The 16,975-nt window shown below is 44.4% G+C and overlaps 1 protein-coding gene across 2 annotated transcripts; it reads right to left on the bottom strand.

The window, feature by feature from the left end:
* Positions 1-1,239: 1,239 nt before the first annotated feature.
* MYL6 (myosin light chain 6) lies at positions 1,240-15,111 on the bottom strand. 2 transcript variants are annotated; one of them, XM_061615153.1, is made up of 7 exons: positions 14,798-15,111; positions 14,459-14,486; positions 7,947-8,090; positions 6,815-6,988; positions 5,792-5,869; positions 4,963-5,002; positions 1,240-1,555 (listed from the first exon to the last, which is right to left on the bottom strand). In XM_061615153.1, exons 1-6 carry the CDS (start codon positions 14,798-14,800, stop codon positions 4,974-4,976), a joined length of 456 nt encoding a protein of 151 aa, XP_061471137.1. In that variant the 5' UTR covers positions 14,801-15,111; the 3' UTR covers positions 1,240-1,555; positions 4,963-4,973. The 2 variants fall into 2 exon arrangements, with proteins under 2 accessions (XP_061471137.1, XP_061471136.1); XM_061615152.1 differs by lacking the exon at positions 4,963-5,002 and having other exon boundaries at positions 14,798-15,108.
* Positions 15,112-16,975: the final 1,864 nt, after the last annotated feature.

Here is a 16,975-nt window from a genome sequence, read left to right as displayed (position 1 = left end):
TGGCCTTCTTGTTGTCCTCTCTGTGAGACATTTCATCATCCAGGCATGGTGCTGCCCAGGCCTATTGCATACACTGACAAGGCTCTTCTTTCAGGGAACTCTCTGCCATTCCTATCTCACTGAGGAGCTACAGTTGTAGTTACTGGGCAGTAACATCTGCTATCCTTCCTTTGTCACACTCTTCCATTCCTTCCCACTTCCAGCTGCTGCTGTGAGGCACACATGCATTGCACAGTTGCCTTTATTTGGTGCTGTTACAGGCACCTTCCCATATTAGGCTGCTTACAGATGCCTATGAACATATGAAATGTTCCCTTTTATTGGGGAAAGCAGAGCAGTCAAACATTGACAGCAAGGCCTAATTGAGAAAAGAGCCATGAACATTGAAATGGCTTAGATTTTCCCATTTTTTTAAAAAAAATCTTGAAGACAGACAATGGCACTCTTTCAAAGCATGGTGAAGGAGGGACGGCTCTTGGACCACTCCATGGCAGGGCATGGTCCCCAAATGGGATAAGCACTGGTAGAACTGAAGCTATTTTCAAAGATTATTGGGCTTTCTTTAGCAATACCAAGATGTTAATGCAAGTTCAAATATGGTATGGCTGCTTTCAAAGAACCGGGAACAGCAAACTTGACAACAATTATATAGTTTCTCTAACTTAGAGACCACAGGATATAAGAAAAGACCATGGGCATTTTCCTAAGACAACTATTTCTCACTTATTTTGACACTTCAAGAAAAAACCCACAGCCATTAATCTCAGATTCCCTTCACTTTATAGCTAGTTATTCTATTCAAGTGATCCCACTAAGGTATGCTTCTATTCCTCCCAAATGAGCCCTATTAATCTTGGCACATTAATGTAAAAACACCAAGATTCCATCACTGAACAGTTAGTGTTAGATCAGGATTTACCTAGAGGTCATTTGTTTACATTCCCCTCCCACACCAAAATCCATTCCTACTTAACTCTCACCTACATAATTTTCCCACATCAGAGGACTCGTTTTGATCTCACCAAGTGTGGATTCTCATAGTCTTCTAGGAGGTTATGAAAATACTGTAATCAGAGCTATAGCTAAACCTTACTTCAGTGCCTGTAAAAGCGAGTCTTCTGGGAACACAATTCAAAATGGACCAGCTGATTACTGGTACTGGGATCACAATAAAGAGCCTGCTTGCAGCTATCTGAACGCCAGCAATTTCAGAAATAAAACTATGTGCTGCTAGTAAAAAACGTTTGGGAACAGTTTATTAAAGCAATCGAGAGGAAGAATAAGCTGAAAGCTTCTGGACATAAAGTGATGCAAGACAAGCCAGCAACACATTAACTTCCTTGCATTTCAGGAGCACCCCTCTTTAGACAATAGTTTTTTTCCTTCCTTAGTCCCTACCCCAAGGACTAAATCAAGAGGTCGGAGAAGAGGAAACCAAAAGTAGTTTCAGACACAGATAAAAAAGGCACAAACATTTTAAGGATAAATTGGAGAAGGAGGTTCACAGGAGAAGCTAGAGATGATCTTCAGCCGCTCAGAACCATCCGCACCAACTCTGTGGAAAGAAAATAAAAGCGTGTGTGAAACAGCCACATTCAGGAACAAAACACTTAGGGCCAGGCTAATCCTACTGGGGGAAAATGGGATGTGTCAGAACATGGGGATTCATGGTTAGCAATGAAAACTTTTGTCTGAATAGCTGGCAACATTTTTCCACTGGGTTAAGACTATTACCCAGAAGCAGCTTCCCTGTGTAAAGAGTCTCTACATAGCCACCTTTGCCAACCTGGTGCCCCCCATCCGTTTGAGGTCTACCACTCCTAGCAGCCCTGCTATATGATGGTGGGGGCTGATGGGAGTTGTAGTCCAGCACATTAGGAGGGCACCATGTTGACAAAGGCTGATCTACGGTTATACACTACACAGTACATGGGTGTTATGGAGGAATAGCACAAAAGCTAATGTCAGCTGACAAACACTATACAAGCTCTTGCTGTGTAGCTTCTTTGAATGCGGAGATGGCCTTTGGTCACATAATGAAAAGGGCAGCAAAAAAAACCCTAACAGGCACAGCTTCATTTCCTCCCTATTCCCTCCCAACAGAGTTCTGGTTAAAGCCATGTCCCGCCAGTGCTACAGGATCACCTAAGAAGTCCCCTCCCTCCTGCCCTAGTGTACTGGGGCTCTTGCCTATTACCCACCACAGCCCCACCCATATCTATTAACAAACAAAAAACCCTTCTAAGCAAAGAATTAAATTTAAAAAACTAAAAAGACAAGGAAACGAGAAGGCAATAAGGTCAGAAGGGATTACGGCTATTTCTACAACTATTTGCCAGGCATCAGAATTCTGGAGCTGAACCTATAAAGATGCTCTGCTTTCTGCAGAGAGGAAAAATGTAGATGGAGAGAGAGAGACTCAGCTACAGCAGAGAAGGGATTCAGCTCTCCGACTGAGCCTACCTAGGCAGAGAAAAGGGAGGGGAGGTAGGCAGGCAGCAGCCACAGCACAGGCCCTTAAAGGAAGACTGTCCTATTAACCTTCAGTTCAGGTGGAAATTCTTCCAGTGGATGGCAGTATGAGGGCTACAAGAGCCAGAGGGGGTGCCGCGAGAGCAGCTATGTGAAAGATTTTGCAGAGGAACTACTAGATCCTCCCCTTCAATTAAAATTTCACTGCAACTATTTGTGACATGCCAGAGAACCAATTCTACGTTCACATTTAACACAGAATAAGAGCGCACTTCTTCTCATTCAAGGTTGTGTGCATTCCGTACAGACTCAGCATCCTGAAAATCCCTGGAGTTTGTACATTTTTTAAAAAAGCAAAATTAGATTTTGCTGTTGCAAAAAAGGGGTGGGGGGAAGGTGGCATATGAAAGGTATTTTTTTAAAATGAGGTGCACAACAGCATCTTATCCACCCCCTCTGCTGCTCACCTGTAATTATCTCCCTTCCTCCAGTCCCTCTCCTTCTCCCCCTCTGGAATCTCAATCCTTGCAGATATATTGCCAAGTACTTTAAATGCACATGCTGAGGAAAGAGCTATACCACTGGATTGATATCAAGCAAATATCCTTGCCCCATTTGAGTTTTTAATAGAGGAATTTAGAGTTTTATAAATCATTTTTGTTGCTTTTTTATGCTGTATGCCATTTGGTGGGGTCCTAAAGATTTAGAAATAAACCTTCATTCAGTCTTGTATAGCTCTGCTATCTCAGAAAGGCAACTCCAACCACCACCTTCTCTTACAAACATACTGTAAACAAACACCAGATTAAATTGGGAGGGAGAGAAAAGTATCACAGTCTCTACTATCTGTAGCAGTGAATATAGCCAACTCTAGCAAAACGCTTCTGCAATTGAGACTACAGGTCAGTGCCCACACAGAGAACTGCAGTCAAAGAACCATCCCAGACTTACCTAGTGGCAAACCAACACAAATTTGATCTCTAGAAGTCCTAGACATGTTCATATTATATTCTGCGTCTATGCATAGGCAGTTCTTCCTGGGATCCCACATACACGGGGGGAGAGGGGAACCCTGCATCAATACAATGCAGCTGTGGTTCTAGCAACTGGATCTACAATGCCAATGCAGTCATGAGATTGGCCCAGTTTTTTTCTGTGGTTTGTCCAACGTCAAGAATACACACTTAAGGCTGCAGTTCTATTAATAATTTGCTTTGTTTTAGAAACACAGGCATCTACTGATGTCCGTGACGCAGCAGCCTCTCCACCCCGATTCTAGATCTCCCACATCAAGCAAGGGTGCTGGATAAACCAGGTGTGGGGAACCTTTGGCCCTCCAGATGTTGCTGAAGTACAACTCCCATCAGCCTAGGCAAGCATGGTCACTGACCAGGGATGATGGGAGTTGTAGTTCAATAACATCTGGAGGGCCAAAGGTTCCCCATACCTGGACAAGAATGTGGTTTACGAGGCCCCACCAACTCTTTTGTGCTCCACATTTTGAGTTGAAACCTGGAAGTCCTTGTACTTCCAATAAGTATTTGAACTGTGGAGATGATGGAGAAAGTGGTAATGTTTTTTTCTCCAACAGATGCCAATCTAGTACACCTTTCCATTTCTTAATGCAATTTTGGGCTGAGGAGGCCTTGGGAGTGACTGCATGGAGAACAGCTGACAGGAAAGTGCAAGTAGGGGCTGTTGCATTCACTAAATGAGGCAGGTGGTACTAAGAGTCTCCCTTCTCATCTTCAGCAGCATATAAAGCAATGGTGGGAAAGCTCTGGTCCACCAGGTCTCCCCAGTTGGCCACGCTCACCTGCCCTATACCTTATTGGTTGTGGGGCAGGTGAAAACGTGGCTGGCCCAGGAAGTGGTGGCTGGCACCTGAAAAGCCCTTGAGAAACTCCGCCAGTTGATTGACAGGACTTGGAAAGCATGTTGCCTTCACTTGTGTGGTTTGATTTTGACCTGCCTGAGGGAAAACTGGTTGCCTGATGCCATTGTGACATCAGGCAACAGAGGGTGGGCGGCCCCACGGTGGGCAAGGGAGATGAAGATCTGGCCCACCGGCTGAATCTAGTTCTCCACACCCAATGGAAAGGTATGCCCCAGTACACAACTGAAAAACACAGAGATCCAGGTTCTTAGCCCTCACCACTTCAGCTATCAAGCTGCTTCCCACCCTCCCCTCGTCACGTGGCCACCATCATCCCTCCCTGAACCACTGCGAGGTTGCAAAAGGCACAGTCTTGCTTTAACCAGTCAGAGCTGCCTCATTTCCCCAGCCACCCTTGCTTGGATTACATATAGAAGTCAGCGACATGCAGAGACATGCTGGAAGATGGGGAGATATGGAAGAAGATGCTGAACAAGGAGGATGGAAAAATAATAATACAGAGTGCCAACAAAAATCTTCCTTTTTTTTTTTTTAGATCAAGAAAAAAAAAAGGAGGCTGTTAAAAAAATAAGGTAGGTTTGGAGGAGGCGTACCCCATTCGAATTCACCCTGATAAGATGTGTCTCACAAATGCTGCAAAAAGGAAGAAACATCAAAATTGATCAAACAAATGGACAAAACAAAACCAGACACTTGGAACATAAGACAGCACACCAGCCCACATGAGTCTCATGTACATGTTACATTAGGATATCTTGCAGTCTTTGTAACACTTTAGCTGCACAACCTGCCTGAGTCAGCTGTGCTACCACACTTGCTCAGGGAGCCTTTGCTACAAAATAGGAAAACCACCCCCTCCCGCCCCCAAGAAGTTAAATGCCACACAATGCTCTTTCAGACTTGGCAAGTTATCTGTGGACTCCCCATGACAACACAAAGAAATGGAATGCAGGCATGGCAGAAGTGAATCCTCCCAAACTACAGCGCTGGTGCATATGTGTATCCCTGTATAGGCTTATAGAGAAATGAGTGACAAGAATGGATCACTAGAAGAATGAAAGGACAGACAGCAGTGCCTGCACAGGATGTCAGATCTTCAGCTCAGCACACCCAAGCCAACTGGCCTCTTCAACCACAAATCCACATACTGCTAGAGAGGGCAGTTTGGCACAGAACATGACGTTGCTTATAGCCAGGAGTTCTGTAGCGAGGCTCTCTTCATTTAGACACAAGAGTGAAATGCATATAACTCCTCTGTAAAGAAATACAAAAGCACCTCCAGTCCTGAGGCTATCTAGCTATTCCAACACTAGAGCTTTGCCTCCTCTATGTAGCACAAAGAAGGATGGCAGAGCCTTCACTGCAAGAACATTGTATTTAAAGCCCAGCAAACAAGAAGATACCAACATCCCTGGCCCTCACCTTCATAGTTAATGCAGCCATTGCTGTCTTCGTGGCCAGCCACAAGCATCTCTACTTCTTCCTCCGTCATCTTCTCCCCTGCAAGAAACAGACAGATTTAAGGTGGCTTTGAACAAGAGTAAAGATCCGGGCCATACTGCAAATACATGGCAGAAGCAGCAACACGCTTACAAAGTGGATCATGAGCACAAGATATTGCAATGAATGGGCAATGTTCAATGCACAACACATGTTCATGGAAGCTCCAGGATGACAGCTACCTCTGGAGTGGGATAAGAAATTAATCTATGAGACAGGCAGACCTCTTTGTTCACCAATCCCACTAAGAGAGCTGACATTAAGTGATAAGCTTATGATCAATTCTGACCAGACAGAACATTCATGGGCCAAGCAAGTACACTCAGGGACTGATGCATCTCAATACCCTGGCCTAAACAAGCAAGAGAGGCCCACATGATGATGTTCTGTTACTAATATGCTAAGAGTTTCCATTCCGAAACCAAAGGATACGGCAATTAAAATGGGAGGAAGATTAATTTAAAAAACAAAATCTTGTATCCTGCTCTCACATGAGGATCCCAACATTTCCCATCCAAGGGTCTGACCACCTCCATATATGCTTTGCCACAGCAATGCTGTAGCATCATATTCTCCCAGACCGCTCACTGGATGTGTACACACAGAAAAAAGGGGGAAGAGTTGACTGCAATCTGATACACACTTATTTGGAACTCAGATGGGACCTACTTCCAAGTAGGCATACATAGGATTGCCCTGTTAAGAATTCCAGTTACTCTATCCTATGTTCCGCAAAGAGAGTGACATCTAGCAATTAGAGAGGCAGGCCTTTTTTAAGGTTCTGTCACTGTTAAGAGTTGGAAAACCCCCCCCCATTTTGCATCACAGTACCCTTTTAAAAAACACCCGGGGACCAAAACAAGCAAAAAATTAATTACATCAGTTGCCAAGCTTAGAAACAGTCAGGAAGTCTCCTGAACGTCAGCAAACATTATCCAACCATACCTAGGGTGACAAGCACATGACGTATCTCTGCTCCCATGACAGTGCCATTCCCCTCCTTGTCAAAGACCCTCAGTCCCTCTACGTAATCCTCGAAGCAGCCCTGATCCTTGTTCTTAGCAATGGTTTGCATCATGGGTAAGAACTGCTCAAAGCTCAGCGTCTTCATATTCATTTCTGTGAAAAGGGCACAAGGACGCATGTGTGTGAGGAGACAAGGCATTACATACAGACTGATGATCGTCCCAGAAAACCAGGATTTAAGCAGCTTCCCTCTCTCAACAATTCCCGCTTCTGGGCTGGCCTCTGGCATTCAGAACACGTTCCGAGGTTCAGATTAATTGTATGAGATTATGCATGGTGTGCAGAAAGTGGATAAGGAGACTTCTTTTCTCTTTCTCTCTCTCATAATACTAAAACTTGGGGCCATCCAAATGAAGCTTAATACTGAAAGGTTCTGGATAAACAAAGTACTTCTTCACACAGCCCATAGTTAAACTCTAGAATTTGCTGCCACAAGAGGCAGTGGGCAATGTTAGAGCTGGTATATTTATGTATACCAGTTGCTGGGAATCACAAGTGTCTGGTTCGGCGGGAGCACTGTTGCATCCAGGGTCTGCTTGGGGGCATATATGGTTGGTCAATGCAACAAGATGCTGGACTAGGTGGCCTTTTGCCCCGATCCAGAAGGGCTCTTTTTGTATTCTTACTTTATTTGAGACCCTGCACCAAAGTAATTACACTATGGACAAAGAAAAGCTCCGTTTTGCACCCTGTAGAAGCTCATGAAGTTCTCTCATTTTGTTAGTGACGGGCAAAAGCCAAGAGCGGAGGGCACCAATGCCTCACTCCTTGAGCACTGAAAGACGTGCTCAGCACTTCCACTGGCTTTGTGGAGAAAGGCAAGTTTTTGCCTACACACTTGCAAGCCTAACAGATGGGGAATCTTTTTAAAATGGAAGCTGGGGTTTGTCAAGTTTGGCAGCCAAATGTGCATGGTTTTACTATAAATTCCAAAAAGCCCTGATTAAAACTGCTCTTCTTTGTTGCATAGTGGTCAGGAGCCTTCTCACTCAGAAGAAATGTTTAGCACCTTTATCCCCACTGCAACTGCTCCTGTGCAGGGGACACTCACCATCACTCTTGGGGTTCCCCAGAACTTTCATGACTTCAGCATTGGTAGGGTTCTGGCCCAGGGCTCTCATCACATCGCCACACTGGCTGTAGAGGATCTTGCCATCTCCAGTTCTGTCAAAGAGCTGGAAAGCCTCCTTGAACTCTGCAAGGAGTTATAGCAGGCAAAGACGTAAGACGCAAAGTAACAGGAGGAAAAAAACAAGACACTGACTCACATATTTCTTTCATTCCCTTTCCAAAGACCTTATGGAATGTATTTCCCTGTTTCGTAGAGCACAGGCCCAGTCCAGCATGGACTCTTTTTTTAAAAAAAACAATGCACTAATATAATTTGACAGCATATTTTAATGCTACAACACTATGCATACTACCCTAGGAGTGAGTGCCACTGAACACAATGAGACTGCTTTCCAAACAATCATGTATTTGATTGGTGCTGTAAATGTATAGAAGCAGGAGTGCATGCTCAGGATCTCTTAACATGAGTCACTGTTGCATAGTGGTTAGAGAGCATCGACATTAGGACTGGGGAAATCTAGGATTAAATTCCCACTTGGTCATGAAGCTCACTGGGCAATATTGTTCTTTAAAAAAAGGCTTTTTTTAAAAAAAGAGAAGCTTATTGCCCACTGGGTGTCCACCTAAGGCCTAGTTTATTTTCGCTTATACTCTCCGGTCCCATTGTGAACGTTAAAGCGGGGTATACCTGTAGTTATTTTTGTGATTGTGGCAAAAAAGCAGAAAACACCTTGCCCTTTTCTAACACCACAAGCAGGAATTAAATTTTTGGGGGGTGGGAGAAAGGGAAAAGCTACTAGCATGAAGAGTTCTTCCCTCCACACACCCTTCTTCTCAGGAGCTTAGATATCAACCTGCCTACTAGACCAGGCAGCTAGATTATCTGATATTTAGGACAAAGCCTATTTTTCCCCTCTCCAAGAAGGATTTAGTTTCTCCAGGGCACAGAGCTGAAGATACTGGAACCTTAAAAAGGAAACAAGATCTGCAAAGACAGACAAAAGCAGCCAAGAATGTCCAAGACATTTCAGAGAATTGCTAAAGGCCAAAGAGTTTCTGCAGGGAGGTCTTTGTACCAACAAGTTTATTGTATTATAGGAACATGAGCTTCCATAGCCTACAGTACACTTTGTCAGATGCTGAAAGAGACTGTACAAAAAGTAGTTTTTGGAAAATCAGAAGCACCTTCACCTTAAAAGCAATTCACTTGATTTCTTCCACTGAGTTGTGTAATTATGAGAGGAACCCATAGCCCCTGTTGAGACCATGCATTAACACAATTAACACCTTAAACAGGATCTCATCCTGCCAGCTTACACTCCATCTGCCCACCTGGACCAGTGTTTTGAGAGCAATGATGGAATAGCCAGGAAAGTTAGAAGTGTTCAGCTGCAAATTTGTTGGAATTACTATTCACCAGGATTGTGCCCATTGACTGCAACTGTTGCCAGGATCTCAAACAGAACATTAAGAATGACATGTATAAAGGCAGGGAAAGTTGAATAAATTTGAGAATATCTGGGTGGGCTTCTGGACCTTTATGAGGTCTCGATGCCATATGGACCATGCTAGATTAGAGCCTTTTAAATGATTTTTCAGTTTTAAGCCAGAAGAAAAGCATATAGAATCATAGAGTTGGAAGGGGCCTATAAGGCCATTGTTTCCAACCCCCTGCACAATGCAGAAATTCCAATTAAAACATACCCAACAGGTGGCTGTCCAGCTGCCTCCTGAATGCATCTGGTGTTGGGGAGCCCACCACCTCCCCAGGTAGCTGGTTCCATTGTTGTACCACTCTAATAGGAAGTTTTCCTTGATATTCAGTCAAAATCTGGCTTCCTACAACTTGAGCCCGTTATTCTGTGTCCTGCACTTTGGGATGATTGAGGAGAGATCCCAGCCCTCCTGTGTCAACCTTTCAAGTACTTGAAGAGTGCTGTCACATCTCCTCTCAGTCTTCCATTCTCCAGGCTAAACATGCCCAGTTCTTTCAGTTTCTCCTCATAGGTCCTTGTTTCCAGCCCCCTGATCACCTTTGTTGCCCTCCTCTGAACGCGTTCCAGATTGTCTGCATTCTTCTTAAAGTGTGGTGTCCAGAACTAGACACAGTACTCAAGATGAGACCTAAACATTGCCAGATAGAGGGAAACTAACACTTCACGCAATTTGGAAACTATACTTGTTAATGCAGCCTAAAATAGCATTTGCTTTTTTTGCAGCTGCATTGCACTGTTGGCTCATATTCAGCCATGATCAACAACATCTGTTATAAGCCCCCGCTTCTTTCTTAATATGCATAAGGGGTGGAGGAGAGAGGAAGAGATACATGTGCAGAGATCTGGACTGCATTCCAGGACTTCATTTCAGACTTCCCCAGCTTTATGCCCTTCAGATGTTTTGGACTGCAATTCTCATCATCCTTCATGACTGACAACGCTGGCCAAGGTTGATGGTAGTGGCAGTCCAAAACATCTGGAGGAAACCACGTTTGGGAAGGCTTTTCTAGTTTTAACACAGAAAATAGCATTTATGCCCTTTCATGGTTACAAGGTCTTGTCCCTTTATGTCTGTGACCCAAGATCATTTTGATATCATTAGTACGTTCCAGCTGAATGCCTGCCTGTAGGCTACTATGCGCCTCGCAGCTACTGCTTCTCTCAGGCTGGTACTACTCTCAAACATGGGGTAGAAGTCATTTACGATTCACTGCAACTGATGGGCAATGCCCCCCCGTCTCTCCAAACACTTGAGTCTTCAAGTGGTCAGCCTGAAGACTTCTCATGCATCCCTGTCACCTTGTACCCCAAAAACTTACCTTGGGGCAGACAGGGGAACTCTAACTTGGGCAGAATGCCTTTTCCCACTAGACTTAAAAGGACTTGTTGCTCCCGACCCAAAGCCATATTTCTGGGCCCTAGGGCAATGGAAGGTAGCAGCAGAGGGATTCAGGCAGAACTGAGAGAGCCGCAGACTCTAGAATTCAAACAGGGGTGTTGGCCTATGTGAGCAGAGGATTTTAACTTGGTACGCGTGTGCATGTGTCTGTACGTAAGATCTAGTTGTACACAGGGGTATACCAGTGGGGTTTCAGTGGCAGCTAATCAAGGGGTGGAGGAAAAAGCCATTTGGCATCAGCAATGAAGATGTCAACATACTGCAGCACCTTGTGTGCCCTTCCCAATGGCATGAATTGAAGGTCTGCTTTAGAAAGAATTATTTCCTTCAGTTTGCAGTGATGCTTTTATGTAGCCACAAATTCCACATCAGCTAATTGCTTTAGATGTCCAGCTAAAGATGCGTGCGTGTTTCATACCTCAAAGCCTCCTACCTAGCAGGAGGCACCAGGATTCATCCCTGCCTTTCAAATGCTGGCACAGCTATCAAGGCCGACCACACACCAATTCCAATTGCGGCAATGCCACCAAAGCCAACAGCAGGATCATATTTGTACCAGACAAAACATTACCCCAAGAGGAAATATGTGATCTAGCAGTTACAAGCATTGCCTTCTCTGACAAACATATCAGAAAATAGACTCTAGATAGGAGGCTGTAGCTCAGTGGCAGAGCATTTGCTTTGCAAGTAGAAAGTCCCAGGTTCAACGCCTAGCATCTGCAGGTACAGTGACAATACTGAGCAAGATGGACCAGTGATCTCCCACTCTGCCCGCGTTAAAGAGTTCCCCTGTCTGCCCCAAGTGTAAGGCAGCTTCCTGTGTTCCATAGACATCAAGAACTCTTTGAACCTCATGCCCTTATGTAGGCCTTATGTTCTGGCTTAATTCTGCTTCTGTAAAATCCCACTTATAACCTTATTTATGTCTCCACCAGTAGAAGATGTGTCAGCAGTACTGTGTTCAGAGGCGAGAGGTGGATGAAGCAGGCAAGATACATCCCCACTGCTGCATCATCTGAAGTAGAGAGGAATAGGGCCAAAATAAATAAAGAGATGGTGGCCAGGCTATATGCTTATTTATTCAGGGAAGCTAGTCTTGATAAGGACCACAAGACCCTATCACATTTCTAGATCGCCACCAACTTTAGCCTTTGCTGGTCTAACAGTTTAGATCTCCATTTCTTATTTTGTGCTGTGTTTTGCCAGATACATTCTTGCATCGGGTCAATTGTTTGGGGGTCAGGTAGGGGGAGAAAATATAAGCCAGATTCATTCACAGCAATCCACAGCCATCTTCCATGATTGATTTTTATTTCCAGGTTTGTTAGCCCCCCTCCCATCTCAGCTAGAAGATATCCATCCTCATGTATTGTGTGTGAGCCAGACTATTAGACCATCCCAGGATAGCCAAGATGACAGGCTGAGATGCTTCCCAGCACTGTTTCTCCAAGATCTAATTAACTGGAGATGTCAAGGACTGATCTGAGGACCTTTATGATGCAGACACCCATCACTGAGTTATGGCCGCTCCAAGATTCGGAATGCCTTTTCCAAGGCTGCAAAGTTACACACGCCTCAAACTAGCTCCAGATTAGACTACTGCAACATGTACCACATATAGCTGCCTTTGAAGGCTGTAGAGAAACATTATAGTAGGCACAAAATTTAACAGCCAGAATACAAACAACCAAAAGCTATATGAGTCACATTCACCAATCCACAGATATGCAATTTGTTTCCTAATCCAACAACTGGAAGTTCTAATTTTTGTCCTCACTGCAGTTAGCTTTGTTTGCTTTAAGAAGGAGTTGCTGGTTATTTCCTGGACTTCTTTGCATGTTTCTGTAATTTTTATATATTGTTGCATTTAGAAATAAACAAGTTGTTCCTGCTCTGTGTTCCACCACAAATGGAGATACAGCTTGTAACAGCACAAGATAGGCCTTCTTAAAGGATTTTAAGTGCATGTTAACCATTAGTTTTTATTTTCTTTAGTTTTACTGTTCTCAATTTATTGTACCAAGATTGTCTTTTTATTGTTGGGAAATGCCTTGAAGACTGCTGCAAAGTAAAATATTAAATGTTTCTATAAATAAAAATCAGTTTGTACAACCAATCCACTAGAATATTAAATATCCCAAAACAATAACCAATATGTAGATGCATCCAGGTCTGATCATTCAGGTATTATATTAAAAAAATAGTATTAAGTTCAAAGTTAAGAAAGCCACAGATCCACTTGACAGCAACACTCTCAAAAACACGCATGCACAAAACATGCAGGGATCTGTTATGACCTTTGGAGGAATCAAACTGACTCAAAAGATGCCACCCGTAAATTCCTCTCGAAATATAGCAGGCTCAGTGCACAACCATTAACACTAATGGGAGTCTCCCCGCTCGCTTACTTCGAACATGGATGTGAACTAAACTGGAGCCACACAGCTGCTGCCCTTAAGACCTTTTGAGCCGCTAGTCTCCCTTGCATCCCTTGCCAAGCAACCTCTTATCATTTGCTTCCAAACGCCAGGCATCCAGGCTGGAATGTACCAATGCGGCAGCTCCCAACCCTGCCTTCTCCGAAAGGAGTTTCTTGCCCATATAAGGAAACCAATAGCACGAAATCCGGAACACCCATCTTTGCTACTTTGCAGTCCACTTTCCTCCAGCGCGGCAGACGCTCGAGACCTCCTTCTGCCGTATCCCAACCGCTGTGACGCGCCGTGAGGAAAAGCCCTCGCCGTCCCCCAAGTCCAACTGAACCCTGGGCCTTTGAGCACCGCTGCTGGGCTAGAAAGAAGCCAAGCAGCCATTCCCATCCTCCCCTCCCGCCGCCGCCTTGTTCAACCATCCGCCCCATCTGGGGCCGGGCCCTTGTTGTGCTTTGTGAGAGACTTGAACAGGCTAATCCGCGCTCCGGTTTCTCTCGCACACACCAGCACTGCCCTGATCCAGCAAACACACAAAAACTGTACAGAGCGTTTGCCTGAGAAACCGCCAATAGCGGGATCTGGGTGGGTCCTTTTCAGGCGGCTTAAACCAGGAAATGCATCATGCATGAGCCACGGGGCGGGGAGAGAAGTCAAACGGCGGATTCCCGTGCAAGAGGAATGAGTCGGGGTGGGGACGACTTCTTTAAGGGGGTTGATAAAATCAGTAACAGCCAACTTAACACACACACATGTAGGCCTAGTTTAACACCACATAGTTAAATACAGAACTCCACGGGAGGGGAAAAAAACACGATGCGCGCATTAGCAGAGGCCGGGAAACGTGTTAGTTAACACGGGGGTAGTTTTTCCACACACTAACTCACCATTGAGGGGCTGTACTCAGGAGATGGGAAAGGGGAGTAGTTAGATAGAAGTGAGGTAGAGAGGCTAGAAAAAAAGGAGGGGAGGAAGAATCATAAACCCCGTCTCAGGCTCCTAAGAGGATTTGGGACTCCGATGATTAAAACCTTACAATCATTTAAAAACAAAACCCAGGAGGAATGACAGCATCGCCATGGTTCTTGGGGCCCCAGCCGGCTGTCATTCCCAGCTCCCCAACCGCTCTCCAAAGCGGGAGCGCGCAGAAAAAGAGACGAGTACCTACCAGCGGTCTGATCTTCCGAGAAGTCACACTGTAAAGCAAGGAGAACCAGAAAGAAGCCGATTACTACTTGCGGAGGAAGAAACAGCATCAACAAATCCAAGCGGCGCACGCACACACCAGCGCTTCTTTGCCCAAAGGACCTGATTCCAAATTCTAATGCATATTCTGTCTGGCTACTACCGCCTCCCCGCCATCCATCAAGGTGACCCAGGATCCTCGCTAACAAGCAACTGTCCCTAAATTCACGTCCTTCTCGCTTACTAGATCCTAGTGCGCCGCCATACAGCCTGAATTCCCCTCCTGGAGTTTGCAGGCCAAGCCGATTACCGAAGTACCCACCATTATTCCGGCTGCTCTAGTTACTTCCTCACAGCTTACGTTCTGACGATTCCCTCCTTCCGCCCTAAACGTGTGCAAGCTCTTTTTGCAGGCTGGACTCTGAGGTCACCACGCAGGCATTCGCCCCCGATTGGCTGATACAAAAAATTGATTGACGTTGTGATAAATATTGGCTGTATCACTCAGGAGGCAGGAGTGGGCGGAGCTTTCCTTACCCTCCGCTTCTGTGTAAAATTAGTCAGGAAATTAGTCGCTCTTTTTTTGCCTATAAATGGACTGCTGAAATGCCAATTCTTGAGGGAGGAGGCCTGCCAGCGTCGAAGCAGCTAAGACGGAGCTGTTCCATTGCATGCTGGGGAATGTAGTGATTTGATTGTTTTTAAAGGAGAAAATTCTGCGCCTGGCTGACTTGTAGTTCTGGGGCAGAGCTTGGAACAGTTACTTTTTTTGAACTACAACTCCCATCAGCCCCAGCCAGCATGGCCACTGGATTGGGCTGATGGGAGTTGTAGTTCAAAAAAGTAACCGTTCCAAGCTCTGTCAGGGGTCATGGTGATTAAAGGAGGCTGGCCAGATGCAAAAAGCTCCTGCAGCTTTGTAGAAAAGGGAATTTCAGCAGGGGTACTTTGCATGACAAGCCACACCCGCTGAAATATTTTCTTCTTGACAGCTATTAAAGGTGCAAGAGCCTTCTCCCCCCCCCCATTTAAGCACCCAAAATGCTTTACAATGTTTAGAATGCTGTGGCATGATTGCTGACATGAGTGAGACCCTATCAGAACATAATACCTCTGCCCTGAAATCTGCACTGGTTGCTGATTTGCTACCAGGCCAAGTTCAAGGTGTGATGCCACAAAGTACTTGTTCTGCTCTTGTAAGAAATCAGTCCTTTACTGTGGCTGCACCTCTGCTTTGGAACTCCCTGCCTATTGACATTAGGCAGCCACCTTCATTGTACTCTTTTCAGCACCTGCTAAAAACTTGTTTGTTTAGCCTACCCAGGCATGTAGAAGCTATTGTGTTTTTTATTTGTTTTTAACTCATTGTTGGTTTTATTATTTTGAACGTTTTTAAATACCTGTCTTTAACTGTTTTTGCTAATAATTTTATTGTTTTAATTCTTTCTGTAAACCACTTTGAGATTTTTTTACAATAAAGCGGTATATAAATCTTGTAAATAAAATACATAAATAAATTTTAGAGTCACTGTGGCCCTTGGGTCTCTCTCCATTTTAGGAACAAAGGAATCTGCCTTATACTGACGCAGGCCATTTGGTGCCATCCAACTGAGCACTGATTACATGGACTAGCATTGGCTTTCCAGGATTCCAAGCAATAATCTTTTCCAGAAATTGAATTTTGGACCTTTACACGCAAAGCATATTCCCTACCACTGAGCTACAACCCTTCCTGTTTAAAAAATATCTTTTAAAATTGTTCTTTTGAATTCACTAATGAATGCATATCATACCTAGTGCAGATCCACAGCATTTATTTAAAGCACATTCAACACATATTTGAAGTACAGAAACATGGGAACTGTAGTTTGTTAAGGGTGATGGGAACTATAACTGTGAGGGGGAAACTATACTTCCCAGGATTATTTAGGGGAAGTGGTGTGCTTAAATGCAAAGTGGATGTGCTTTAAACGTGTGGATCTACTTAATAAACTTTGCCTGCATGTAAATCGTTTTAATTAATTTTTTAAAATGGAAATGAGCTATAAAGTTTACTGGGTGACCATGGGCCACTCACCATCTCTCAGCCTAATCTGCCCCTCAGGATGAAAACATCAGAGGGTAACCATGACCACCCCAAGGAAGAAGGGCATACTTAAAATGTAGAGGAAATTACCATGTACAACCATAGTGTGAAATCAGATACTTATTGGGACATAGTATGAAGAAATATTTATATAAGCATGACTGTCAAAGATGTTTATTATTTACACAACCTGTAAAGATATGTATAATGCAATCCTACGTTTGTTTACTCAGAAGCAAGTCCCAATGTATTCAGTGGGGTTTACTCAAACAGGGATGCATGCACAGAACTGCAACCTCATGTGATAAGGAACTTCATTCACCCAACCCAAAATTGGGGGAGGGGAGAAGGTTTGATCATTTGCATGTTTATTGAATTCAGTGCGATTTACTCCCGTGCAATCATGCTTAGGAT

Source organism: Rhineura floridana, chromosome 3 (assembly GCF_030035675.1).
Source record: "Rhineura floridana isolate rRhiFlo1 chromosome 3, rRhiFlo1.hap2, whole genome shotgun sequence".
Classification (NCBI taxonomy): domain Eukaryota; kingdom Metazoa; phylum Chordata; class Lepidosauria; order Squamata; family Rhineuridae; genus Rhineura; species Rhineura floridana.
The sequence above is the reverse complement of the archived record's forward strand: the minus strand, read 5'-3'. Positions and strand labels throughout refer to the sequence as shown.

Coding starts and splice junctions, on each gene's coding strand:
- MYL6 (XM_061615153.1), bottom strand. Junction 6,989..7,946: donor GGGGAACCCCAAGAGTGATG/GTGAGTGTCCCC, acceptor CCCTTTTCACAG/AAATGAATATGAAGACGCTG. Junction 5,003..5,791: donor TGGCTGCATTAACTATGAAG/GTGAGGGCCAGG, acceptor TCCTTTTTGCAG/CATTTGTGAGACACATCTTA.